Here is a 27663-nt window from a genome sequence, read left to right on the forward strand (position 1 = left end):
AGGTGTGGGGCCAATATGCGACATCATTATATACGGTTCCTGGACACGAACCCCTTCCAGACCCTACCAAGCCTTGCCCAGCTACGAGCACTTTCTTTACACCTGAGATGGTACAAAGGGCCATTGACAGAATGAAGACCGGGAAGGCATATGATCATGACGGTCTAGTATCGGAGCACTTTATACATGCCAAGGATATGCTGATGGAGGTTCTCGCAGTGTTGTTCAATCGTGCCATGTGTGAGGGATTACCTGACACTTGGAGATTGTCTAATATTGTGCCCATCTTCAAGGCTGGTGACCCTACAGAGCCAGGGAACTACCGCACTATCATGGTTGGACACACATTGGCACGGTTGTATGCATCCATCCTGGAGCAACACTTGAGTAATTGGGCAGAGGGCGAGGGGGTACGAGCAAAGGGTCAAGCCGGCTTCAGGAGGGGTTTCTCCACTCTTGATCATATTCTGACACTCAGGGCCATCATTGAGGAGGGCAAAGCACATGGGAGACGAATATATTGTAGCTTTGTGGACTTTCGTAAAGCATTTGACATGGTACCAAGAGCTCGACTGATGTGCAGACTACAGGAGATTGGGGTGCCCATAGAGGTGATTTGGGGGATTATGGCTTTGTACAGATGAGTGATAGGACGGGTACACACTCCGGAAGGGGTATCTGATTTAGTTCACTCTACCATTGGAGTGAAACAGGGCTGCCCATTGTCTCCTACTCTATTTGGTATGTATGTTGATGAGGTGTCTGATTACATCGATAGAGAGCGTGACAGGGGTGCACAGCTGGCAAGGACGTGGATCCCATTGTTGCTATATGCTGATGATATTGTGCTGATATCTGACTCACCAGAAGGTATGCAACGACAATTAGATGCACTACGCAATTTTGCAGAGGATAGTGGATTGTGTGTTAACCTAGGTAAAACCAAGGTTATGGTGTTTAACACCACACCGCAATGGGTCAGGAGATCAATACCCACTTTCAAGTATGGTCAGGAGATTGTGGAGTATACAGATGCATACACTTACCTGGGGGTAGTCTTTACTGGGCCGAGATTTTCCTTGAGAAGAGCAGCAGAGACTAGACTAACTAGAGCTGGTGCGGCTCTGGGAGGAATGGAGAGGATGTGTTCACAGGTTCAGTTCCAGGAACCTAGGACAAAGTTATCGCTCTTTGATACTCTGGTTGCCTCTACTATGTTATATGGGGTGCAGGTTTGGGGACCTTCTATAGGCCAGGATGGATGGAGGCGTATGGAGAAGCCCCTAGTATCTATGATCTCTCGGCTGATTAGAGCCAAGGTTTCTGTACCGCATGATATCATTCGAGCGGAATTAGCTGCCCCCCCTATGGAGATTGAGGCGCTCACAAGATCAGTCTCCTTTGTACACAGTCTGTGGGATACTACCAGAGACAGATATGCCAGGGTGGCTCTAGAGTCCTCCAGACAATTAGCTCTTAACGGGGATACATCATGCTGGTATGCTCAGATGACATCATGGTTTCAGACACATGGTTTCACCATGGAAAGGTTGCCTCCTTTTCAATACTCTCTTCAAGCACCCTTGAGGTCTCAGACACGGGTAGAGATTAATAGACTCATCCGTCAGGATTTGATCCAGTTGGACAGGAGGAGGACATGGATAGAGACGTTACAAGAGTTGGACACACAGATGGCTTTCTATAGAGAGCATCTTCTCCACCTCACGGGGGATGGGTTTGTAATTCGACCTAGCTATATGGACACACATCTTTCGCATGGTTTGCGTTGTGCCATTGGCCAAATACGCACGTCCTTACATCAGCTCGAGATTGAGACTGGCAGATTCAGAGGGACACCAGCAAATAACAGAATATGCCGCTTATGCCATCTAGAGCCAGAGACAAAAGTACATTACATATGTCATTGCACAGTGTACTATGAGATACGAGGCCGTTTTCACTATCTATTCAGAGAAGGTTTTGGGCCTCTATCTACGCTCATGAGTTATGAGGATCAAAGATGTCTTGGGCTTTATCTACTTGAGTTACACAAGCATAGAGAAACCTTACTGAGGAGAGGTGAAGAGAGACATCCCCAGAGACAGATCACAGATTTCTTTACACTAGATATTGTACACCCAGAAGAACAGACAGAGGAGCAACCAGCGACGGTGGAGAGGTCTACCCGCACTACAAGCATTCTCATAGACCGAGCATTGGAGCTAGGGAGATCTAGACGACCCCGAGGGAGGAGAGGAGATTCACAATTTCGAAGGAGGCTATGGCAAAAGATTCAAGCCATACTCTTTCGTCGTCCAAAGTGTAGATGAAGATGGATCTCTACTCCCCTCCCATATTGTCTTCACATTGTACTGCTTAGTTTAGGATCCCGCAGTATTTATACTTTGTTATCCTAGTTTAATTTATTTTGTTAATCTGACTCTGTATCAGATACACCGCATTGTAACTTTCTGGTCTCATAGGTCACTTTGGCCTTTTGAAGAAGTTAATATAACATTTCATTTCATTTCATTTCTCTCTCTCTCTCTCTCTCTCTCTCTCTCTCTCTCTCTCTCTCTCTCTCTCTCTCTCTCTCTCTCTCTCATATTGACCAAGCTATAGAGCTGGGGGGATAGAGACGACCACGACTGAGAGGGGAGCCACACAACACCGACGGAGATTGCGGTAGAGGATCCACAGGATTCTAGCACGACACCCAGAGTGTCGATTAGGATAGACCTCATGCTACTGCTATATTGTATCATGGTGACACTTATCCCCATTTTGTACCGTTGTGGCATTACACCATTCCTCAGCTTACCAGCCACCCATAGGAGTCGGTAGCACTCCTATCTCAGTTTCTAATTTCTAGTTTTCTTTGTTTATACCCAGACTTGGTATTAGACTCACCATTGTAATCAGTTTGGTCTCATAGGTCATTTTGGCCTTTTGCAGACGTTAATATATCATTTTATTTCATTTCATCTCTCTCTCTCTCTCTCTCTCTCTCTCTCTCTCTCTCTCTCTCTCTCTCTCTCTCTCTCTCTCTCTCTCTCTCTCTCTCTCTCTCTCTCTCAAACCGGCCCGTGCGGTAGACGTTGGCTTTCACCCGAAATTCTTTACTTTAGACACACACACAGAGCACTTTGCAAAGAGAACCTGCGACGGGAATTAACACTTAATCACACACACGGCTCGGAAGCTAGAATGCTCCAAGCAGACGCCGACAACCTGTAGGCCCCAAAATTGGCGCCCCTTTCGGTATTTCTTTATTCTTTAGGAGGGTAAAGTACAAAGAAGAGTCCTAGGAATTTTTTGACTGTATCCCACTAGATACCGCCTATTTTGGCCAGATTTCGGCAGTATAACAACCCCTAAACTTGCACGAAACCAATTCCCTTGCTGGAACTCGCTTCTACTGGCGTATACCCTCTGGTTCCTGCCCAAAAACAGCGCTGAAAACGCACCTGTACGGTGAGGTTATGACCCTCACCGGTGCCTGCTTTGGAGTAGCAATTAGCTACCCCTGTTCCTACTCAAGGAGGCTCTTGCCTCAGCACAAAAGCATGAAACCACACAGCTGTACATCAATCAAATGAGGAGCCCTTTTGTGGGGCATCACATAACTGCACGTAGGAGAGAGAGAGAGAGAGAGAGAGAGAGAGAGAGAGAGAGAGAGAGAGAGAGCAGTGTGTAGTGTGCAGGGCATCACTCCTAGCACCACATTGTACATGGAGGGAAAGAAAGCACTCCATAGCTCTTAACCTGTGACAGGCTCTCAATGAAGCAATCCCCCAGCATAAATCGAGCCCTTGACCTGTAATGCATCTGTGAACAAATAGATGCAAAAAGGGGAAGATTTCCGTGGCTGCCAAAACCTGCGTATCGCTGAAAACACAGCAAAACAGCCCTGCAAACACGCATCTGATGCCTTCCAATGCTGAAAATGAGCTCCTTGGACCTAGGCAAAGTCATGGGAAGCTCAAAAATAGAGAGAAATGGCTGAAAATCATAGTTAACACCCTCCAAAACTGCTCCCAAAAGTTAGTTATGGATTCTCTTCTCCCAAACTTAGTAAATTGACTAAAAAGTGCCACTTGGCACTCATACATGCAATTTCCCCGCATTGAGCTTCCTGCTTAAAAATCTCTCAACTGGTGCATCAGTTCACTTTGCAGCAGAGTAATAAAATGTTCCCCTGGTCATACCGAAGGTAATGACGCAAACACATTTCACGGCCCAAAATAGCAGTTCCCTAAATTTTAGGAAACGATTCCGTTGGGCTCCCTGTGGTCATCTGACCATCTATCCTCATTGGGACCGCATCCAAAATTGCAATGTGGCCCAACTATCGGATACTTTCTGTTGGTAGTCATACCTTGACTTTAGGCCTTCATTGAGTTCACTTCCTAGTATCCACCAACTTGCTAAGTGCGACGGGGGGACCTGTATGATCTTGCTCTGAGCCTAGACATCCTCTTATTGTACGAATTCCAGTGCCGACCACTACCAATCTGCGGGTGAAACTACCGTTCCCATTGGCCATGCAATGTCCGACCATTTGCAACTTCAAAAAGAGGGTCTCAAAAATTAACCAAAAATCATTGGAAACAAACCAACAACTAAGGTTAGCAGTTGCCACGTCCTCGTGACTCTCTCTCTCTCTCTCTCTCTCTCTCTCTCTCTCTCTCTCTCTCTCTCTCTCTCTCTCTCTCTCTCTCTCTCTCTCTCCACTCGCCTCCTCAGCAACGCACCACTCACCTCCAGCCCACCATCGCCCCTTCACACCTCTAGCCTTGTGCTGCAGCTCCACCATCACAGCAGCCCAGAGACGAGCAGTCCAGGCCACCCCCATATCCATTAGCAGCTCAACATTCAAGGGGATGGGCTGTAAACACTAGGCTTCCCGTGTGCTCAGCCTCGCCTCCTCGAGCTCGACCATGGCACCTCTTGACAGGAAAGAAGTGGAGGACATGGTAGCCAGAGCTATCATACAGGCAAAGAAAGATGCGGACAAGGCACTGAACGCCGAAGTAAGGAGGATGACGGAAAAGATGAAGCAGATGGAGGATAACATCAGAGGCCTCACAGAAGAAAAGCAGGCCTGGAAGAAAGCATTCGAAGAACTCCGTGACACCTCCAACACGGAGATACACCGTATACAAGAAAGCATCAAACACCTCCGGATCTCCAGGGAAGAGGAGGAAATCTCGAGCTTCGAAGATATAGAAGTAGAGATCAAAAATAAATAGAAAGCAGACATCAAAGAAGAGATCCAGACAGAAATGGGGGCCAAACAATCGGGATGGGTGGAAGTAGTTAAAAAGAATATCAAGAAGGAGGTATGCGAGGAGGTTCACATGGGAGAGCACTTGAGGGTTCAGCTTACTCTCGAGGAGGAGCAATTGCACCATATGAGGAAACACAATGTTAGGATGACTCGCCTTAAAGAGGGACCTTCAGCAGAGGAGGATGCACGAGAGCTTTCTAGCCAACTAGGCTACAAAGAGACTATGCCTTTTACAAAGTAATGGCGAGCTGGCCGTGACACCACTCGAGCTCGCCCGTTGATCATGCAGTTACGAGGAGATGAGGACCGCACCACTTTTTTTCACAAAAGGGTGCTCTTACGAGGCCTCCAGGGCGGCCATATCTTTACGGACGAGGACCTCACTAGGATGCAGATCGAGCACAGGAAATCATGCATGCCCAAGGTCCTTCATGCACGGAAAGAAGGTAAAAAGGCCTTCTTTCGAGATGGTAGAATCTTCATCGACGGACGCCCAATCTCATAGGGATTCGGGACCTATGAGACACATACACTAGCACAAGAGACACCACTCAGAGGGGCAGTCTGGAACTGCAATGGTTCTATATGGACACATTCGGAGCGCCTAGAGGAGATCATCAGTGAGCATGACTTTGTATGTTTTACGGAGACCCATGAGAGCCGAGAGAAAGGACTACCTGTAGTCACAGGATTTCAGTGGGAGCGACTTACAGGACCATCACCAGACAGAGTACTGCTCGGGGGTCAGGAGGGGTGGCCATACTATTCAAACAGAGCTTACACAACCGGATACTCACTCGGGAAGTCCTCCTCATGGGGGACATCAACGGGAGGACACAGAGCCGACAATGTGAGATCTATGATACGGAGCAGCCGGAGATCATGAGGGCACTTGATGCAGAGGACATGGGGGTGAGTAGGTGTCTGCAGATGGGGGACAGGACAACACTGGATATGGCAGACACCTTCTTGAGCTTGGCAACAGGCACCATCTCGTTATTTATAACGGGATGGCGAGGTAGCCAGATTCTGGGGGATTCACTTTCTTCCCACACAGTGGCGGAGAGAGCACAGTGGACTATTTGATGGGCTCTACCCAAACAGCAGAGCTTATACTCTCCTTCAACGTTGCACGCACACCGATAGGGGCGGATCATACCTAATCTTACATTCTCCCTTCTTGCTACACAGCTTGCTGACCCCCCCCACACTTCCACTACCATTTCTTTCACTCTTGTTTATATACATCACCTGCATGAGCACCTTATCAACTTAGACCCCATAGCACCTCTGGACACACTCACCACACACATTACATCCATCTTACACGAGTTAGCCACTCAAAGTTTCCCACATCGCATACACACACTGGCAATATGCCACAAAACAGGTGGTACGACGACGAATGTCGAGATCTACACAGACACCTAAGTACATTGGAGATCAGAGGGGAGATTACACATCACCAGGCTGAGCGCAGGATGCAGACACTTACCCGTCATAAAAGACGGGAGTGGGAGGAGCACCAGCATTGGGACATCTATCATTTACTCATGAGCCAAGATAGTGCTGAGGCATGGCGCCGGATCAAACCTCCAGGCCATCCACTCTCCTATTCAGGACCCACCGACATGGCACAGATATGCTGAGAGCCTATACGAGATCCCAGGACAGCCACCCATACCAACGCCATCGGCTACCCGACCCACATCATCTACTTTCTTCACCACCCACATAGTGAAGAAAGCTATATCCCACCTACAGCATGGGAGGGCTAGAGATCAAGTAGGCCTACAGGCATAGCATCTTATATATGGCTATGATGCATTGGCACCACTCATTGCCCACCTCTTCAACCGCACGCTTTCAGAGGGATTCCCAGAGTCGTGGATAGAGCACACCGTTGTGCCTATCGCACTATCATGCTTGGTCCTATACTGGCCAAACTATATGGCGCGGTTTTAGAGGAGGAGCTCAGTTCTCTAGCGGAGGGAGAGGGCATGAGGACACCACGATAGGCAGGCTTCCGCCGACCTTTCTCTACTATTGATCATATCTTCACCCTTCGTTGTCTGATCGACCAGACACGGGTGAGGAAGAGGAGATTATATTGCTGCTTCATGGACTTCCGCAAAGCATTTGACACAGTACCTAGAGAGAGACTTTTCAGACGCCTGGCTGCGCTTGGGATTGGAGAGGAGATGGCATGGGGGATCTATGCATTGTATGAGCATGTATCTGGGAGAGTGAGATGCTTGGGTGGATTATCTGACACCCTTGTGAGCACCATTGGTGTGAAACAAGGTTGCCCTCTATCACCTACACTCTTTGGTCTATACATTGACGAGATTGTAGACTTCATCTTGCACAGGGGTCGAGAGGGTGTGGATATTGCAGGGACTACTGTACACATACTCTTATATGCATATGAAATTGTCCTGATGTCAGAGACGGCAGAGGGACTACAGCTACATTTGCAGGCCTTGGATGATTTCTACTCACAGGGAGGACTCACGGTGAACCTTCGCAAGACCAAGGTTCTCATATTTCATACATCGGCTTAGATTCGCCGACAGAGTAGATTTACAATAATTGGAGGGCATATAGAGGTGACAGGCTCATATGTATATCTGGGGGTTACATTCACCGCAGCATCAGGGACCTTCTCCATGACACAGACAGCCAGAGATAGACTTACCAAAGGATGCGCATCACTAGCTATGATGGAGAGACAGTGCCACCAGGCCCACTTCCATGAGCCCCGGACAAAGGGGTGGCTCTTTGACACACTGGTCACACCTACACGCCTCGGCCATTTGGGGATCGGGACTGGCAGACTCAGTATGGACACAGATAGAGAGGCCACAAATTATTATGATCTCCAGGATGATTCGTGGCAAGCCATCAGTTCCACACGACATTATTAGAGCTGAGCTGGCTGCACCACCGCTGTTGGTAGAGGCACTCTTTCAGACTATTTGCCTTCTTCGCAGATTCAAAGATATGGATCCAGATAGGATCTCTCATAGAGCCTTCATTGCATCTAGAGAGATGGCACAAGCAGCGGACACTAGCTCATGGTATGCCCAGACAGGAGATTGGCTAGCTCAGCACGGTTTTGATATCGATAGACTACCACCACTCCAGTATGACACCCAGGCCCCGACCCATTCTCTCTCACGCTCTGAGAGGAATAGGGTCATCAGACAGGAGATATGGCATACATATATTCAGAGGACATGGCGCAAGCTCAGAGACACCCTACCTACTAAAATGCTATATTACTATGAGCATTTTCTGAGGTTTTCAGAGCAGGGATTCATTGAGAGCATGAGTACATGCCACACCGACTTCGGGTCAGCATTAGCCAGCTACGAGTGTCATCACATCAGCTAGAGATTGAGAGTGGCAGAGCCAGAGGCATACCACAAGAGGAGCGTACATGCCGGATCTGCCAGACAGAGGTGGAGAGTGAGGAGCATTTTGTCATGAGATGCCCAGCATATACAGAGCTAAGAGAGACGTATAATGGCATTGGAGACTCATTACAGCAGCATATGATAGGCCGAGAGCAGAGGAGGTTTGGCCAGTTCCTGGTTGCGGCTTTAGAGGTTCGAGAGTAGTTGTTACAGCCACGACAGACTCAGGATAGCAGGACACAGACTACCATCACACAGTTTTCCCGACGAGCAGGGCCAGACCCCCCCACACTACCTACACAGAGCAGAGGGCTTACCCTTCAGCGGGCAGAGTCTCAGAGGCCACGTCGGAGACCGAGGCTCTCTTAAGGCTCCATCACTGGCAATTACACGAAAGGAGAATAATAAAATCATCCGCCAGGGATCTTATACAGTTGGATACTAAGAGGACATGGGTAGACCCTACACAAGAATTGGGCACGAAGATGGCCGACTACAAAGAAAACTTCCTACAGCTATCTGAAGATGGATTTGTGATTCGCCCGAGCTACATGGATACCCACCTGTCTCATGGTTTGAGATGTGCTATTGGTCAGATTCGTAAATCCTCACACCAACTGGAAATTGAATTTGGCAGATTTAGGGGAATCCCACCTGAGAGCACAATTTGCAAGTTATGCGGAATGGAGCCGGAGACAGAATTACACTACATATGCCATTGCACCGTATACTATGAGATACGTGGGCGTTTCCATTGCCTATTTAAAGAAGTCTTTGGACCTCTAGATAGAGTTATGCAATACCAAGATCAAAGATGCTTAGGCTTTTACCTACTGGAACTACATCGGCACAAGGATAATCTAATGAGAAGACAAAGAGCACTACAGCCTCAGAGGCAAATCACAGATTTCTTCGGATCGAGAGAAGCAGGAGTGAAAGGAGAAGCAAGAGGCCAGCAGCCAGCACAAAGGAGTACCCACATTCATACCAAAGGCACCCTCATTGACAGGGCGATTGAGCTTAGGAAATCGAGACGACCACGATCGAGATGCAGAAGCACACTTCACCGGAGGAGACTACAACAAAGGATTAGAAGCATTCTAGCCAGACACCCAGAATGCTCCTAAGAAGTTTATTTAATACTTTGTATTTAGTTTTTTGCATTTATTTTCACACTTAGTACTTTAGTGCTAAGGTACCCAGACATTGTAACAGATTCACCACTTTTGTATCAGTTTGGTCTCATAGGTCATTCTGGCCTTTTGAAGACATTAATATAACATTTCATTTCATCTCTCTCTCTCTCTCTCTCTCTCTCTCTCTCTCTCTCTCTCTCTCTCTCTCTCTCTCTCTCTCTCTCTCTCTCTCTCTCTCTCTCTCTCTCTCTCTCTCTCTCTCTGCATTGCTATAGATTCCTTGCTTGGAGTTTCCCATCAATATGATTTCAGTTACATCAACTCCACCCCAACCCTTACCCTCTACTTCTGCATGTCCCCAAGGAACACTTGGCCTCACCAAATACCCATGGTGTCCATAACAGAGCTCAAAGGGCTGCACTTGAGCCTTAGGACCACATCTAGATCCTAGCAAAGAGGCTCCTCTCTAGGTAAAGCTAGTGCACCCTCACTAGTAGCAAACATTGATGAAGCTTTTGTAAGCGTTGTTCATAACCTCTAGATGATGCTCTCATGAGCACTCAGACCGCCTAGTGGAGAAGATTCTAAAGAATACCAAAAAGCCCTTCGTCTCGACCCTACATTTTAAAATGATACATTAGCGATGATACAGTCCATTCCCCTCCACCATGATGTACAAAGAAGTGGAGCCACCATTGTACCCATACTCAAGTCTTGGTCTAGAGCTAGGCGTGCTACCATCCAATCGTCAATCTCCGGTCATGGTCTTATAGTCGCCTTATGGCAATGCTAGTACAATGACTTGTTCAATGTTGTCAAGTGTTCTCCTAATGTGCCTTGTTTGTAGCTTCACCGCCTTGAATTGAACATTGTAGTGTACTTCTGTGTGATTGAGAGTTCAGCATACTACATAGGCAACCCCTTGCATTGTACTTTGTAGTGTACTTGTGTGTGATTGAGACTTCAGCTTACTACAAAGGCAACCCCTTGAATTGTACTTTGTAGTGTATTTGTGTGTGATTGAGACTTCAGCATACTACATAGGAAACCGCTCTCATAGAGAGCATAGAACTCACTTTCTTGCTAGTATAATATGCAAGATATAGAGCCTTTTGTCTCTCCGACACATTTGCCTGCTATCACCCTCTTGATGCCCTACCCGTCGAGAGCACCAAGCTTACATATGCCTAGCTCTACTACAAGCACATTAATGTCCTTATTTCCCAATGAAGATAAGCCTTTGTCATGTTTCTTCTCCATTTTTGGTGGGAAGAGAGATAAATTGAGGAGGGTCCTTTAGTCTCGAGAGAGGGATAAAAGATAACTCAAAAAGTGGGGGTCGTGTAACCATGAGACAATGCCTTGCAAGATACATGGCAACGAAGCACTTATCTTCTTTGGCCCAAGAGCAACAAAGAACTTATTCGTCAAAAACTTGGGGGTCGATAGGATCTAGTTGGCTTAGAAACCGACGCCATGCTAGCTACTCGCTAAACTAGCAAAGCCACATCACTTATTGGATTGGGATTCGATCTCTCGACAACTATTCACGGTTACCATAGAACGGTGGACTTTGAGATGATGAAGCTAGAACATTGTGATGCATTAATGGGCGTGCCATGGCATTACCAAGACGAAACTAACATTGACATTCGAAAATGAAACATTACTCTACAGCAAGACGGAAAGCCAGTCACACTTTTGAGTCCAACTGACAAAGACATTTTGTTTAAGAATACTTTCTGAATTTGCTCATTTGGTATTGTTTGAACTTAGAGAATCTTGTTTGGCCCGGTTTTGGTGCTGTCTAAACTTGTTTGATACTTCTCTAAAAAAAGACTTCGACACTCCAAGTCAAGAATCAATCACAATAGCACCAAATAACCACTTCAAAACAGTTCACAATAGATTTGCAATGGCCCGGCGGAGTTCCGTGCCCAGAGATATTGGCCCCAAATACTCGCGCCCCTTTCGGTATTTCTTTATGTATTAATCAGTTGAACGTACAAGAGAGTGGTTAGGCTTCCGATCTCAGACTGTGAGTCCAGATGCTCTCCAGAGTGGGAGCCCAAACCACTTATTTATTGTTTACAAGGGTTGCCAAAAGCAAAGCCCCAAAAGCTTCAAAATCAAAAGCCTAATAATAGAAGCAAAGGCTCTCTCTCTTCTCTCTCAAACGCTCTTGAGTCTTCAAATAAAGAAAAAGCTATTCTCTTTCTCTCTCTTGCGTGGAAAAAAGCAAAACTGCCGCAAATGCTGAAAATCTCCGCAAATTACGAGACTGCCGTACGGTGCTACGTCAGCATGCCAACAAGTTTCACGGAATTTAGTCCTGCTACTTTAAAGGGTTAGGGTTAGGGTTATGGTTAGGGTTAGGTCAGGGCAGATTTTAGGGTTAGCTTTCCATAATTAGGGTTTTCAACAGCAGTCAGGGTTAGGGTTTCCCGCATGCTCTCGGGCAAACACGTCATCACTGTGACCTACCCCCCTCTTGAAAGCATTGTAATCGCCCCCGATTACGCCTGCAAAACAGACAAAGGCCATAAACCGTCTTGGCAGACACTGACTACTACTACCTACGTACTAGGAACACACATCTAGCACATGTACCAATCGACAGTCACATCACATGACATTCAACATCCATTTGGATCTTAGACCATGATATATCGGCAATGTAGCTAGCAATCGGATCTAGATCCAATCGGGACCTCATCGATGTCCGATTGACTAACCCCTATTGCAACCATATCTATTCGAGATCAATCAGACCAAAATGCTGCAGTCATTTCATCTATCAATTCCTGCACTCAAAAGAAGTCAAGAAGAAATCAATATCATAATCAGGAATTCCATTTCATAAAGTCATAGAGCAGAATACTGTCAGCTTTCAGTATCCCTGAAGTTCAAAGAGACATCAGTGACTAGTATCAAAATCGAGGCATCTGTTGACAAGGGAGCGGAGTGACTCCCCTCTTGTGCATCCCACTGCACCAGATCTCCGGCCAAGCTGAATTCTGGGTTCCGTTTGGAGTAGACTATGCTAAACCAAAACATCGAGGTAAAGTTTCACAATCCGAGGAGTATCTGCTAGGTCCTCCTCCTCCATCCACTTCGCATCAAATGCAGGAAAGTTCTTGAACTTAACCAAGAACCGCCTTCGGACTTTACCTTTATTCTTCATATCCTTATGTGTCAAAATTTGTTCAGGAACAAGGATCTCCTCGTTCTCTTCCACTTCGGGTTGCTCATCAGGCTCCTCATCATCAGGCACATCACCTTTAAAAGGTTTCAAGAGACTCACACGAAAGGCATTGTGAATCCTCCAATTATCAGGCAGTTTCAATCGGAAGGAGACATCATTTATCTTTTCACTGATCTGGAAACGTCTGTAGTATCGCATACTAAGCTTTGGAAAAAGCCTCTCCTTTCCCTTTTTCTTCCTCAGGCGTGCCTTCCCAAAACGTAAGAGCATCCAATCATCCTTCTTGAATTTCAAGTCGCAACGATGGCGATCCGCTGCCTTTTTCTATCGTTCTTGATATTTCTACAAAGTCTCGCGAACCTTGACAAAAGCCGTATCCAAGTCTCACATATATTCATCCGCTTCAAAAATCTTATCTTTCGTGCTTAGGAAGGGTGGAACTTTCGCAACACCTTCAACAATCTCAAATGGCTCCTTCCCCGTCGAAGAGTGTATCATGTTATTGTAGGCAAATTCCACCAAAGGTAGGTACTTTTCTCATTGAGTCTTCTGATCCGAGATATAAGACTTCAATAAATCTAGAACAACTGAATGAGCAATCACAAATTGCCCGTCAGTCTGCGGATGGAACAATGACGAGAACTACAACCGCGTGCCAATGTTCTCCCAAATTGCCTTCTAAACAAACTCGTAAATCTGGGGTCCCTATCGGAGACAATCGTCTCAGCCATGCCATGTAATATGAAGATCTGGGCCACAAACAGTGTTGCTAAGTGATCCGGCTTGACTGTTTTCTTCATTGGAATGAAATGAGCCTGCTTGCTAAATCTGTCAATAACAGTCTAGATACCATAGTGACCACTCTGTGTTCTCGGGAGATCAAAAATGAAATACATTGCAATACTTTCCCAAGGGCGGGTGGGTATGGGTAAAGGCTGTAACAATCCTTGTGCTTTATGCCTGTCAAACTTGGCCTTCTGGCATACTAAGTAACTACGCACAAACTCTTCTACATCCTTTTTGAGTGTCGGCCAAAAGAAGTATCTCTCTATCCCTTCCATGGTGGTAGCAATGCCGCGGTGACCAGTAAAAGGTGGACAGTGGCATTCAGTCATAACCTTTTTCCCTCAATGGCTGTGTAACGCACAGCATGGTTTTTCTCATCAAGTAGCCATCCCGAAAGGAGTATCCCACTACTGTCTCCCCATCCCGTATCCGTGTGAAAACGTCTGCAAAATTTGTACCTGTGGCATACTGGTCGACCATATCCTCGAATCTCCTATGATGAATCGCGGAAATAGCCAGAACCAACGACTTCCGAGACAGAGCATCTGCCACCACATTCTTCGGTCCTTGCACATGGACAATCTCAAAGTGAAACTAAGACAAGATGTTCGCCCACCGCATCTGCTTTTCCGAAAGCTGCTTCTGTGACAAGAAGTAGCGCAAACTCTAATGGTCTGTAAAGACAGGAAAATCTGCTCTGAGTAGGTAATGCCGCCACTGAGTAAGAGCATGGATAACCACCAAAAGCTCTTTGTCATAAATCTGTGCTGTCGGCCTTGACAACAATCGGCTCTCGTAAGCAATGACATGGCCTTCTTGCATTAAGACCGCACCTAGACTACGACCACAAGCATCACAATATACTTCAAATGACTTCTACAAGTCCGACAAAGTCAAAACTGGTCCCATAGTCAATTTCTCTTTCAATGTCTGAAAGGCACTCACCTCTGTGGGTCCCCACGAGAAAGGGACTCCTTTCTGTGTCAAGATATGCATAGGGGAAGCAACCTCTGCAAACTTTCAAATGAACCGCCTGTAGTACGAACACAGTCCCAAGAAGCTTCCAACTTCATGGACATTCTTCAAATCAGGCCAATCACGGATAGTCTCTATCTTGGCCGGATCCATTTGCACTCCTATTGATAAGAGAATGTGTCCCAAAAAGTGTATCTTTGGTAGGAAAAATTAACTTTTCTTTCCATTAATCACTATCTTGTAATCTCGTAATGCCTGAAAGGCCAGAAGCAGATGATCTCTGTGTCATAGTAATAGGGAATGGCCATTTTTAGGTCTCCGTTCCCCGTTCGCATCCCAATTTCCCGTTCCGGATTCCCGTTCTGTGTTTCAGACGTGAGTATTCGATACAGGGAATGGCATTTTATGCATGTTGCCATTCCCCGTTCCCGTTTTGATTTCCCGTTCCAGGTATCTATGTTTTGTGTTCTGTCTCATTCTTGGAGAAAACAATGATATCGTCAAAGAAAGTGCCAACAAATAGCCTGTACTCTCGAAAAATCCTGTCCATCATCCAGTTAAATGTCGTAGGAGCATTGATTAAGCCAAAAGGCATAACCAAAAACTCAAATAACCCAAAAGTCGTCCGAAAAGCTCTCTTGTAGACGTCTCTCGATGCAATTCGAATCTGATAATATCCACTCTTCAAATTAATCTTGCTAAAGCACGAGGATCCCTGTAATCTATCGAGTATATCATCGATCCTAGGAATTGGAAATCTGTTCTTGATGGTGATTTTGTTGAGAGCTCTATAATCGATGCACATTCTCCAAAATCCGTCTTTCTTCAAAACCAACAACACTGGAGAGCAATACAGTGAACTACTAGGCTCGACAAGACCCTTTTCCAAGAGGTCTTTCAGTTGGTTCATAATCTCTTCATTCTATGCTCGGCTCACACGGTAAGGTGGCCGGTTCGGTGGTGTGCTTCCAGGTATCAGATCAATGGTATGATCTTCAGGCCCTCTAAAAAGCAATCGGCATGAGTGTGGAGAAAACTCTTGGCGTTCTTTTGTTCAAGTCAAAACATATTCGACTTATTCCATCGTTCGATTCTATCCCAAAAGAATGAGTAAAGAAATTGAAATTCATCAAGTACAATCTCTGAGCCCTTCATTTGTCAAAGTCGCTTTCTCGGCCCGATAGTCAACCACGGCGTAGTTCTTGTGGAACCAAGGGATTTTGAGTAGAACGTCACTCACGTGCCCTGAACACCCCTGTCATTGCAAACAAAGTTTGCCAATGCTCAATGTAATGGCAACATCCCGTCTGAGTGCCACTCGAACTATCTCCGCCTGTGGCCTCAGCCTGTCGAGCGTAGTTCCAAATCGAGCCGCCAATTCCAAGTGAAAAGAAGTTGGCCTTAGCTCCTTCAAAAGAGCTTCCTGATCCTTCACTTTGCCCCAAAAGCGGCAAAAGTTTGTACTTTCATTCATTTGATTCGGTTCAGGTCCCACGCCATGTGGTACCTGTTCTGCTTTTTATCTGCCTTTTCTGCCACGTCTTTCAGCAGCTTTAGAACTTTCTGGCCTTTCTTCATCTTGTTCATTCAGTGCCTTCTAAGGGCACTTCGTGGAGATATGTCCATGTTCCCCGCATCCAAAGCACTTCCCCTCCCAGATGAAGCGAGCTCTCTCCTGACAAGTAAGCTTGGGCCGTGCATCCTTCTTTTCTGGGTTGCTCTTTCTCTTTCTACTTTCATTCGCTGATTTCTGTTCCAAGCAGTGATCTCGGATCTCTATAGGTAGACCCAAGGTAAACCGCTCAGTCTGTTCTCTTAACGAGATCTTCTTCAATGAAGAGGCGGGTAGAAAAGAGCTCCAGAATCTCTCGCAATAAGCATCCACTGTATCTCGCTTGGTCATCCGAAGATGGTTCCAAGCAGCTCGTATATCGCGTTCATACTCTTGAGTCAACCAAGAAGAAATAAAAAGCTTCTTAAATTTCATCCATTTAACTGGCGCAGTCTTGTTTAAAATAAGCGTGGACCACCAAGTTCAAGCATTCCCCTTAAAATAAGAGGCAGCTCTCCAAATCTTGGAGTGCTCTGAGTAGCGTCCTCCCGCGAAAGCGATGTCAAGCTACTGTAAAAAAGACAAAGCCTTTGAATCATCTTTGTATCGTGAAAAAGTGTCAAATTTGATCGACTGTCCACCTTCCTTAAACTCCAGGACTCTCTTGCTTTTATCTTCCAGAAAGTCATACTGGTTGCCTTTATAAAAATTCTTCTTGTTCGAATAATATTTGCCATCATCAGAGTCTGAACTATCCGTAAATGAGTCCTCTGTAGAACTATCACTCATTGGGCGCCTTTTTGTTGCCCTTTCCGAAGCGTTGTTTCTTACTTCGCTTTTTGCCTATTCTGTCTTCTTCGCTCGAATCTGAAGAGCTAGAAGGACTAGAAGAAGAAGAAGAAGAAGAAGAAGAAGAACTGGATACTTCTTCAAATCGAACCCGCTTCTTCTGTTTCTTTGCTTTGTCAAATGTCGACTGACGACCCAAATAACCCAGGAAGTCAGTGCCTTTCTTCTGGCTTTTTGCCATGCTTTTTAGCTTTGTTCTGCGCGTCAAAAAGCTGAGCAAACCGTGCATCAACCACCTCTTCTAATTCCTTCTCTGAATAGGTCTTGTGAGCAGAAGGTTTCTTGAGAGTGGGTTTCGGGGGTGGTGCTGTGGTTTTCTGGCACTTCTCGTGCACTTCCTGAAAAGGAGTCTCGCTCATATATTTGCCAATTTCGGGTCCTTCGCAAAACTGAGCATCATCTTTGTCGCATCCCCAATCAATTGACGACGCTTCATCTCTAGTTACTCCGCCTGAGTAGGCCGAGGTGGGCCATACTCTCTTCCGGAATCTTCGTTGTGATCCCTGCCCGCATCTCCGGATGCAGACGGAGTCGACTGATGCTTGCGTGAAGCCATAGGTGCCGCGGAAAAAAAAAAATTGGGCATTGGATTTCTTGTAGAAAAGAAATCTGCCATGCTTTGATACCACTGTAACAGACTTGGAAACTCCAAGTCAAGAAACAATCACGACAACACCAAATAACGACTTCAAAACAGTTCACAGTTCACAATAGATTTGCACTGGCCCGGCGGAGTTCCGTGTCTAGAGATATTGGCACCAAAGACTGGCGCCCCTTTCGGTATTTCTTTATGTATTAATCAGTTCAAAGTACAAGAGAGTGGTTGGGGTTTCACTCCCAGACTCTACGTCCAGATGCTCTCCAGAGTGGGAGCCCAAACCACTTATTTATTGTTTACGAGAGTTGCCAAAAGGAGAGCCCCAAAAGATTCAAAATCAAAAGCCTAATAATAAAAGCAAAGGCTCTCTCTCAAACTCTCTTGAGTCTTCAAATAAAGCAAAAGCTATTCTCTCTCTCTCTCTCTCTCTCTCTCTCTCTCTCTCTCTCTCTTGTGTGGAGAAAAGCAAAACTACCGCAAATGCTGAAAATCTCTGCAAATTACGGGACTACCGTACGGTGCCACGTCAGCATGCCAACGCGTTTCACGGAATTCAATCCTGCTGCTTTTTAGGGTTAGGGTTAGGTCAGGGCAGATTTTAGGGTTAGGGTTTCTGTCAAAAATTAGGGTTTGCAGGTTTTAGGGTTAGGGTTTCCAGAATTAGGGTTTTCAGCAGCAGTCAAGGTTAGGGTTTCCCGCATGCTCTCGGGCAGACACGTCTTTACTTTGTGACATGTTAGTTGTCTAACCCCGCTTCGATGAAGGGTTCTTACGCTAGTTTTTTTTTATTCGGCGGAGGATTCTACTTTAAGCATGTGCTTAAGCGGTTGGACATCTCCTTAATAGACAGACAAGAGTTTGGATTCTACATCGTTGACCCACCTCTCGTGGATAGACTTCGTGTAATTATGTCTACGTGAATGCATCTTGGACTTAATGGATGGACTTTATGTATTTATGTGTACGTGAATGCATCCCAGCATTTGCATTGACATTGACATGTATTCTTTCGCATTTGTGAACCATTCATTGAATTGTGGTGCATCAAAAGTTCATGCTTGGATGAGATAGACTAGATCGATGGTCTTGGTACTTCAAGACATCTACAAGAGATCACTGAGATTTGGATGTGATGACTCAAACGATCACCATTCTAGAATATCAACAGATCTGAAAAGGATGAGATGATTATATTAAAGTTATAGCATCTGAAGTGAATAGCCCAATGTGTTCCTAGTACTTATTTTATCGGAGAGCTAACATGTAGGTGCCAAGGACCACAAAACGTTGTTGAAAAGTCATAATTCTTTTCTATTTAAATGTCTTGGAGTCTTTGGGTACCTTCACACAAACCCACTTATGCTAGTAAGTGGTAACTGAGCTACCAACTGTTCTTACACTATCCGTGGCCAATTTGTGCATTTCTTGCATGTCATACAAGATATTGCAAGCTTGGCGATCTTTGACTGCTAACAACAATTGGGGACTTCAACTCGGGCTCATATCCATAAATCAGCATGAATGGGCTAAATCCAATGATAAAATGGTTGCTACTATTACAACGAAATTCTAATTTTGGAAGATACGTCTCCCAATTAAATTGCCAATGAAAGACAAATCCTCTAAATACACACTCTAATGTGGGATCATCCTTTATGTCTGTTAGTTAGGCTAAGGCTGATCTCATTACAAAAGTTTGTTTGAAAGCGATCAAATACATCTGGCCAAAATCATCCAATGAACTTAGTGTCTCAATCACTCACATTATCATCTGCAAGTCTTATAGCTTATAAAGCTAGTCATTGAATAAAACCGCCAAATTATTGCCTTTTATTGTCGATGACGTTGGTAAAAAAATTTCCATTTTTGTGAGTCTATCAACCATGACCCAAATGGCATCATTGTCGCAACAAAAAATTGACACACCAACTATAGAATCCAGAGAAAACTCTGTTACTACTTAGCACTAGGGATTTATAACGAATGTGCAAGCCAGCTTTCCTAAGGCGCACTATCTTATTGCCTTGACACTAAGTGCAACCCTTCACATAGCTCTCTAGGTAAGAGTGCGCTTGACCAATGCTAAAGCTCTTTGGATGCCTAGGTGGCTAGCACTATAAACATCAACATTCCAAACAAAAATCCTCTATCAAACCTCATCGATACACAATGGTCCACCTATAACGGGATATTGTCTCTATCTCGTCTCTTTACCAAAACTCACTTCAATGACCATCGTTACCCAAAACTCCACTTTTCCCTCCTTTCATTGTTTCGATTTTTGTTCTTGATTTCATTTTTGTTTCAACTCCCCTCACTCTCTATAGTTCCTGGAAGCTTCCCAAAACTCCAAATTCTTGTCGTTCCCATTTCTATTTCCATTCCTGTTCATGTTCTTGTCTCCCCGTTCCCATAATTAGGCTCGGGTCTCTGGATCAACCAAGCCTGTACGTGAGTCACATTCTACCTTGACCTCATTTCATATCTTGGCAAAATGACAACCCAAATGGCATAGCCTTCGAAGAGAAATAGAGATTTGTTGGGATTTCAGCCATAGACAAAGCGCTAACCTCTAGAATTCCATTGTCATCATCAGCACCTCCATTGTGTGATCCCTTCTTATAGTGCATCTGAAAGTCAAACTCTTCCACAGCATCTAGCCTTCCTCTCTCTAAGATCGTCTTAATCACCGATATGGCATAACCAAAGATGATATCTCCATGCAATAAAAAAGAACCATAAATGTGTGCTTCAACACCTCCATTGTGTGATCCCTTCTTTTAGTGCACCTCAGAGTCAAACCCTTCCATAGGTTCAAAGCGCCTAGCCTTCTGGCCTCTAAGATTGTCTTAAATCACCGATATGGCATAATGAATGTTGACATGTCCATGCAATTAAAAAAAAACAGTCATTAAAGATAGTGCCACTACTTCCTCAAAGTATGGCCCATAGCATAAGGCTATTTCATTGTCAAATGATATGACCCAAACGCACAATCTCTGTCTTGAAGAACTCGCACTTGAAAGCTTTATCAAAAAGCTCCTTTGTTCTCAATACCTCGAGGACAGTGTGTATACATGCAATGTGATCTCTATATGTATATCTTCTTTCCACACCTCTCCATATTTTGTTATGCACCTTGAAAGAATTTGTAGATATTCTTACAAGCTTGAAGGGGAGACAAACTAGCTAGGAAAGGTAAGGGAGTGTGAGAACGAATAAATTAGATCATTGAGAGGGGAAAATTTGCATGCATGTGGCCCACATATATGCTCGTATGTGCCCACATGGGGGAGAGAGACAATTAAAGCTCCTCACAATTTTTTTTCTAGTTTTTATCTTTGGGCCCTTTTGATAAAAGCAACTCGTGTTGTAGTCTTAAGGCCCCATCTTCAATTATGTTTTGTAATTGCATGCATGTGCCCACATATATGCTCGTATGTGCCCACGTGGGGGAGAGAGACAATTAAAGCTACTCACAATTTTTTTAATAGTCTTTATCTTTGGGCCCTTTTGATAAAAGCAACTCGTGTTGTAGTCTTAAGGCCCCATCTTCACGTATGTTTTGTACTTGATTGCTCTAAATTACATCCAGCTACTTTCTAACAACTTTCATGCCCTAACACTAGAAATTCCATAAATGGCGAGCTATAGCATGAACTTTCTCATTAAATTTTCTTTTTGTATCTAAATAATTCAAAATATGTATAATCATGTTTAATAATTTAATTTTCATTGATTCACCTTTGGTCACAATAGTTACAAAGGTTCATGGAGTCAATCTATCAAATCATCGACATGGAGGAGCGGGTACTTATTCTTGACATTGAGTTGTCTTATGCATTTGTACTCCATGAAAAATGTCACAAGTGATGATTGGCAGATAGCTTTTGAGGCGCCAAGTTTTTAGTAGACCTGCGCCTGTTTTCAACAGAGTTGTGGGCGCCTAGCTATTGTAACAGGTGCTTATGGGCCTCACTGACTTGAAATATGAGCCTTGGGGGTCACTTCTGACAAATTAGTGCATGGTTGCACATCTGTAGAGTGACTCCCTGGCAATTGTACTCTATGGAAAAAGATGTACAAAAGGGGCGCCAAACTTTGGGGCCAATGCTTTTGGGAGTGGAACTCCACCACTCTGTGTCTCTCGACTACTTGAGAAGACTCTCTTTCAAGTTCAAGTGTTTAATGTTTCAATTCAATTTTGGTGATTATTGCAGTGATTTTACTGCCTTGCCAATGGCTTGCCGGTTACATAAAAACGCATAGTGCTATCTTTCTTCCAAGAAAGTAACATGGCTACTTCCCAAGGACACTTACTAGGCCCAACAAATACCCTATCAAGAGAATCCTTCAATTGTGGATTATCAATAGAGGTTGGGGGATGCGGCTCTCTAATTATGATGGCTGCATCTCTGTTCATGAATACATGACACCTCATCAGCTTGTCATTGCAACTTGTGAAAACCCGTAAGTTGGCTCATTTGTCTTTGTGTGATGTTCCCCAATGCCTATATTTACGAAGGTGCTCTCTGCAGTACTCATCATACCATGCGCTCTAGGGCCTGCTCCCGAATATAGTTTTGTGTGGAGTGTGTGTAGGCGGGAAAGCTGTTATCGGAGGCCAAGTGCAGCAAGGATGATAACTGAGAGCGTATGCAATTCATCCAAAGTTGGCCATCATGTACATTCAAGATCATATATGTCTTTCATTTCATGAGTAAAGAAGGTGTAAGCTATCAGATCACTTGTGACAGTCAGAGATGAAAGGACAAAGTAAAGATGTTACTTCTAGTGTGTTCTCTAGAAACTCATGATGTAATCTATCCTCTTCCATTTAGGAAAGGACGAGAGTCCCCAGCTAGAATCAGTATTTCCCCTATTACATTTGACAAACATGAGACCACACTCTTTCTCACGAATTTGCCGATGCATCAGCTATATCTGACATGTTTTCCAGATAATACATATTACTTATCAACCTTTCTTGCAGATTTCTATAAAAACACTGATGTGCAAAATGCATTGTTCATAATCCCTGTCATGACGAAGGTCATCTGAACAGCGATTCTACTTGTGTACTTGAATACACAGTAGACAGATTAGGAACCGCAAGCACAGATTTACGCATGAATAGAATTGCATACCCATCTCTGCCTGCCATACAGTGAAAATAATATTCTTGAAGTCGCAAGCCTGACAAGAAACGATCACTTATAAAACCACCTGCACGAGCAGCTGTGTCCCAAGGAGGAAAACATGGAAGAGTTTTCCCAGAGCTCATCCGAGGGACACGTCTTCCTTCCAACTCCTGCTGGCCCAAAAGGGAAGAGATTTGCGTAAAATTGACCTGCACAGCGCCACAATTGAGCTACTAAGCAAGAGTAATGCATGTACACACACACACACACACACACACACACACAGACAGAGAGAGAGAGAGAGAAAGAGAGAGAGAGAGAGAGAGAGAGTCTTATACAAAAATATACATACCAATCCACCTTTTGCCCCTGTTGTTGTCATGAGGGACAAGCAGTTATGAGGAAAAGGCTTATAAAGTCCTCTTGGAAACAACGCATTATTCACTTCTGAAGTGACCACATTCATAGAGCTGGACATTAACCTATCCAACAAAGCGCTTGCCGAAGCCCCTTTTGATTGTAGACTATTCTCAATTTCCAACTTCAGTTCATTGGCACCTAAGAGAATACCAGGAAGAGATGTCCATGCCAACTTTGTTTCGCAAACATAACAGCTTCAAAGACCTTTACTTTGTATTTACTTTTATACTAGAATTAAACAAGTGATAAAGACAATACATGTACAGGATTTCTAGGATAATATGTTTCAACTATGCAGAAGATATTCCTTTTTGTGATGATTCCAGCACGCCCGCTCGCTGCTGCTCACGTGCACCCTCGCCATCGCTACTCCCATCCTCCCCCTGCCCGTCAGCTCGCCCTGCCCCCCCTCCACGGTCGCCCCCGCTACCACCTGCCATCACGCTCCCGCTGCCCCTGCCTGCCAGCCCTCGCTGTCCTTTACACCCCCGCAGGAATTGGTTATATTTCGGAGTGCTTGCCATCGTGGCAAGCAAGCACAAACCGGTCCCCCAGTGGAATGAACCGGCTAGCGTTCATTTGACCAAAATTTTCCACACGGTGGTATTGAACTGAACACCTCTAGCCAGCGAGTGTAATGCTCTGCCACTACGCCCGCATGTGGGCTTGCAGCGACACATAAGTGAAGAAACGTTGGTGGCCCACGAAAAACTAATACCACCGGCCATGCCGGTCACCACCACCCACACGGTAGCTAGCAGGCCGAAATTTATACAGAGCCCCCTCGCGCTGCCCCCTGCCTTTCGCCTTCACTGGTCCCCACCTCCCCCTTCCACTGCTCGTGTTCCCCCTTGACCCCTCAGCCCTGTCGCTCCACCCCCCCCCCCCGTCCTGACTTGCTCTTTTGCCGATAGAGCAAGCAAGCTTAGAGGCAAAGGTAGCGTGCCTTCAGGCCACCTCTATTATCTGCAAGAATATCGGCACCACACCTAGCAGAGCGGAGGTGCGAGATCTCCTCCAAGCCCACCTTTTAGCAGAGGTGGGCAAGATCATCGACGTTCAGCTTCTCGGGCGCGGCTACTATTAGAAAGAGTTTGAGTCTTCCAAGATGGCGTCCAAGGTCGTTGTGATGAGCCCCCTGGCCATCTGAGCATCTAGAGCTCACTTTCGGCAGTGGCACCATGGATTTGATATGGCTGCCAATGTTCTCATTGAGGAGGTAGACCTTCCCATCTCAATCTGCTTCCCCAGCCTGAGGAGAGTACCTCCTGCTCGTTTCTAGGATTGGTTCAAAGATTGGGATTGTCCTGGAGACACCTCGCACGGCAGCTTCTATAGTTGCCAAGGCAGTTGGCATACCTACACTTCGCGTTTTGGTTAGTGACACCCACACCCTCTCGAAGGTCATTCTACTACCTCGAGTGAGTGGTGGTTGGCTCCGCCATAATGTGGAGTACTCGGGCCTCCCGAGACTGTGCTTTATTATTCAACGTATGGGCCATCTAGCAAAGGCCTGTCCACAAAGGAGGCCCAGACCTTCGGCACAGACCCAGATTCACCCTCCTAGGGCTAGGGGCTAGCCAGACACAGCAAATAGAGACACAGGGAGCTAAGGGAGGTTCCTCCTCCGAGCCTAGTACCCAGGCAATGGAGGGATGGCAGCAGGTTTGTGGTCGTCGCCGCGAGGGACCACCACGCAAGTTCGGTCCTCCCGGTGGTCCTACACCAAGCCAACAACAGTGGGTTCTCACAGGGAACCGTTTCGACCCCTAACAACAGGACGAGCCACAGTTCCACCCTACACCTCAGCTTCACCACCAACGGCCCCTCCTCAGTCCTCATGTATATATACATAGCATGGTGGGCTCTGCATCTCATCAAAAAAGTGTATGTTGTGTCCGGAGGTGTCACAGAGAACTTGGCAACCGGCCACAAAGTCTATACCTGTAACCCCCAAGTCTCCCGTGTGATAAGAGAATTCAAGAGCCTGAGCCTGAAGCGAGTCCATCACGGAGTCCAGAGTCCACTCAGACTGGTCCCTACCACAGAGAGGAAAAGAGAAACCAACCGTTGTGTCCAAGGTCTCTATCCCTCTAGCTGTAAGAAACAATACATGGACTCTGAAGCAAGCCGCCTGAAAGTGTGTTGAAGAGTCGTCGAGGAATCGTGTGAAGTCGTAGGCGAGTAAGTCCCACCAGGGACGGATGTCGAAACTCGTCAATGCCATTGGACGGTGACATTTGCAACGGAAGAGGGGTCCGCAACAAAGTCTGCTCCTCTCTCGCCATGCGGCTCAAGACAAAAAGCGCTGCCAAGAGATCTCCTAGCAAACGATAAAGGTCATGTCCCTTGGGCCGGCTGAGGGGCAGGAGCAGGAAAGGATGAGAAAGCAAGAGGGCTAGTGGGTGGAATAGGAGGGAGGAGGCAACAACGGGGGGAATGAGGAGAGGTGGAGGAGATGGAGGCTTTGGGGGGGCGGGCGATGGGTGGCACGGGAGCATCTGAATGTGCGCACGCCTGTAGAGAGTTGAAACACCTCTAATCCAAGCATCTGAAAAACCCATCCTGCGTAGAGTGCCCTCCAAGAAGTCCCAGTCAACTCTTTCCTAAGCCTTCTCAAAATCGAGGAGTATCACCAGATCTTCTCCTCTCATACGCACAAGGCAGATGCCTCCCAAAACCTGAAGTTGTTGTCAAGGATGCTACGCTCCTTGACAAAACCTGTCTGGGTACCATGTATAATGATCTCTAGTATTGGCCGAATCCTCAAGGTCAGAGCCTTTGCTAGAATTTTGTAGGATGAGTTGAGGAAGGTGATGCACCATCAAATGTCATCCAAGGACCCTCCCTGCTTGGGAATAAGGTAAATCAAGCCCTCACTCATATTGTCACGCATCTCTGTGCAAGATGTACTGAAAAGCGCTGCAAAGAACCAAGCAAGTCCCAGTACTCCAAGAAAGAGCTGGGAGTCAAACCATCCTCCCCTGGACAGCTACCTTGGGGAAGTTCTTTGAGGACCTCATGGAGCTCCTCTAGCTGGAGGGGAAGCTGACGCATCTCGTCAATAACAAGGCAAGGCATTTGTGCCCAAACTTGCTCTATGCATGCATCCTGACGCTCTGACTGAGGCTGAGCTAATAGCAAATCACCATAAATGTGACAAGGACATGGCAACTGTTAACTATGTTACGAGGACATGGCAACTGCTAACCTTAGTTGTTGGTTTCTTTCCAATGACTTTTGTTTAATTTTTGAGACCCTCTTTTTGAAGTTGCAACTGGTCGGACATTGTATGGCCAATGTGAACGGTAGCTTCATCCACAGATGGGAAGTTGGTCGGCATTGGAACTCATATAGTACGAGGATGTCTAGGCTCAGTTCAAGGTTATGTAGGTTCCCCCTCCCCCCGGGTCGCACTTGGCAAAGTGGTGGATACTAGAAAGTGAACTCAATAAACGCACAAAGCCAAGGTGGGGCCGCCAAAGGAAAGTACCCGACAACTCGGCCACATTGCATTTTTGAATGCAGTCCCAGTGGGGATAGATGGTCAGACGACAAGCGCGAGCCCACCGGAAGCATCTCCTAAAAATAAGGGACCTGCTATTTTGGGCCACGAAATCCGTTCACGTCATTACCTCCGGAATGACAAAGGGAACATTTTAGAACTACACAGCCTAATCAACTGGGCAACCAGTCGGGAGATTTTTAAGCGGGAAGCCTAAAGCGGAAAATTGCTTATAAATGTGCCAAGTGGCACACTGTGGTGCACTTTCCTCGTGCAAAAGAAGGTAGCGCTGAATTTCTAGCTGGGAGAGCTCATTTGCAATTTTTTGTCACTGGTTAAGAGCTATTGAATGCAAGCTTTCCCTCTCATGTACGGTGTGGTGCAAGAAGTCATGTCCTGCACAGCTCACACTACTCTCTCCCCCCCCTACGTGCAGTAATCTGATGCCCCACAAGAGGGCTCTTCATTTGACTCACCTACAGCTGTGAGGTCTTCTGCGTTTTTGCTGACACAAAAGCCTCTCTGAGCAGGAACAGGAGTAGCTAACTGCTACTCAAAAAGCAAGCACCGGTGAGGGTGATAACCTCACCGTTCAGGTGCATTCTCAGCGCTGGTTATGCGCTGAATTTGGAGCCATACGGATGCCAGAACCATTGAGAACAGTGCCCCACTGTTAGAGAACAGTTCAGGGACTGTTTAAGGCTGAAAACAAGGCAAAAACCAGTAAATACAGCGTGCTGAATTTACTGTTTTTGGGCATAAATCAGAGGGTTTATGTCAATGGAAG

The 27663-nt window shown here is 45.8% G+C and overlaps 1 protein-coding gene across 3 annotated transcripts in view; it reads right to left on the reverse strand.

Moving 5' to 3' along the window:
• The window catches only part of NRPA1 (nuclear RNA polymerase A1), a 183335-nt gene that overhangs the window by 50575 nt on the left and 105097 nt on the right, over nt 1-27663 (reverse strand). For all 3 annotated transcript variants that reach the window (XM_086490201.1, XM_086490203.1, XM_086490204.1), the window contains exons 15-16: nt 23304-23509; nt 22958-23160 (exon numbers count right to left, since the gene is read on the reverse strand). In XM_086490201.1, the coding sequence (XP_086346327.1) occupies nt 22958-23160; nt 23304-23509 (409 nt within the window). The remainder of the gene's footprint in view (nt 1-22957; nt 23161-23303; nt 23510-27663) is intronic.

The sequence above is a fragment of the Adiantum capillus-veneris genome, chromosome 19, assembly GCF_014529385.1.
Source record: "Adiantum capillus-veneris isolate H3 chromosome 19, ASM1452938v2, whole genome shotgun sequence".
NCBI lineage: Eukaryota > Viridiplantae > Streptophyta > Polypodiopsida > Polypodiales > Pteridaceae > Adiantum > Adiantum capillus-veneris.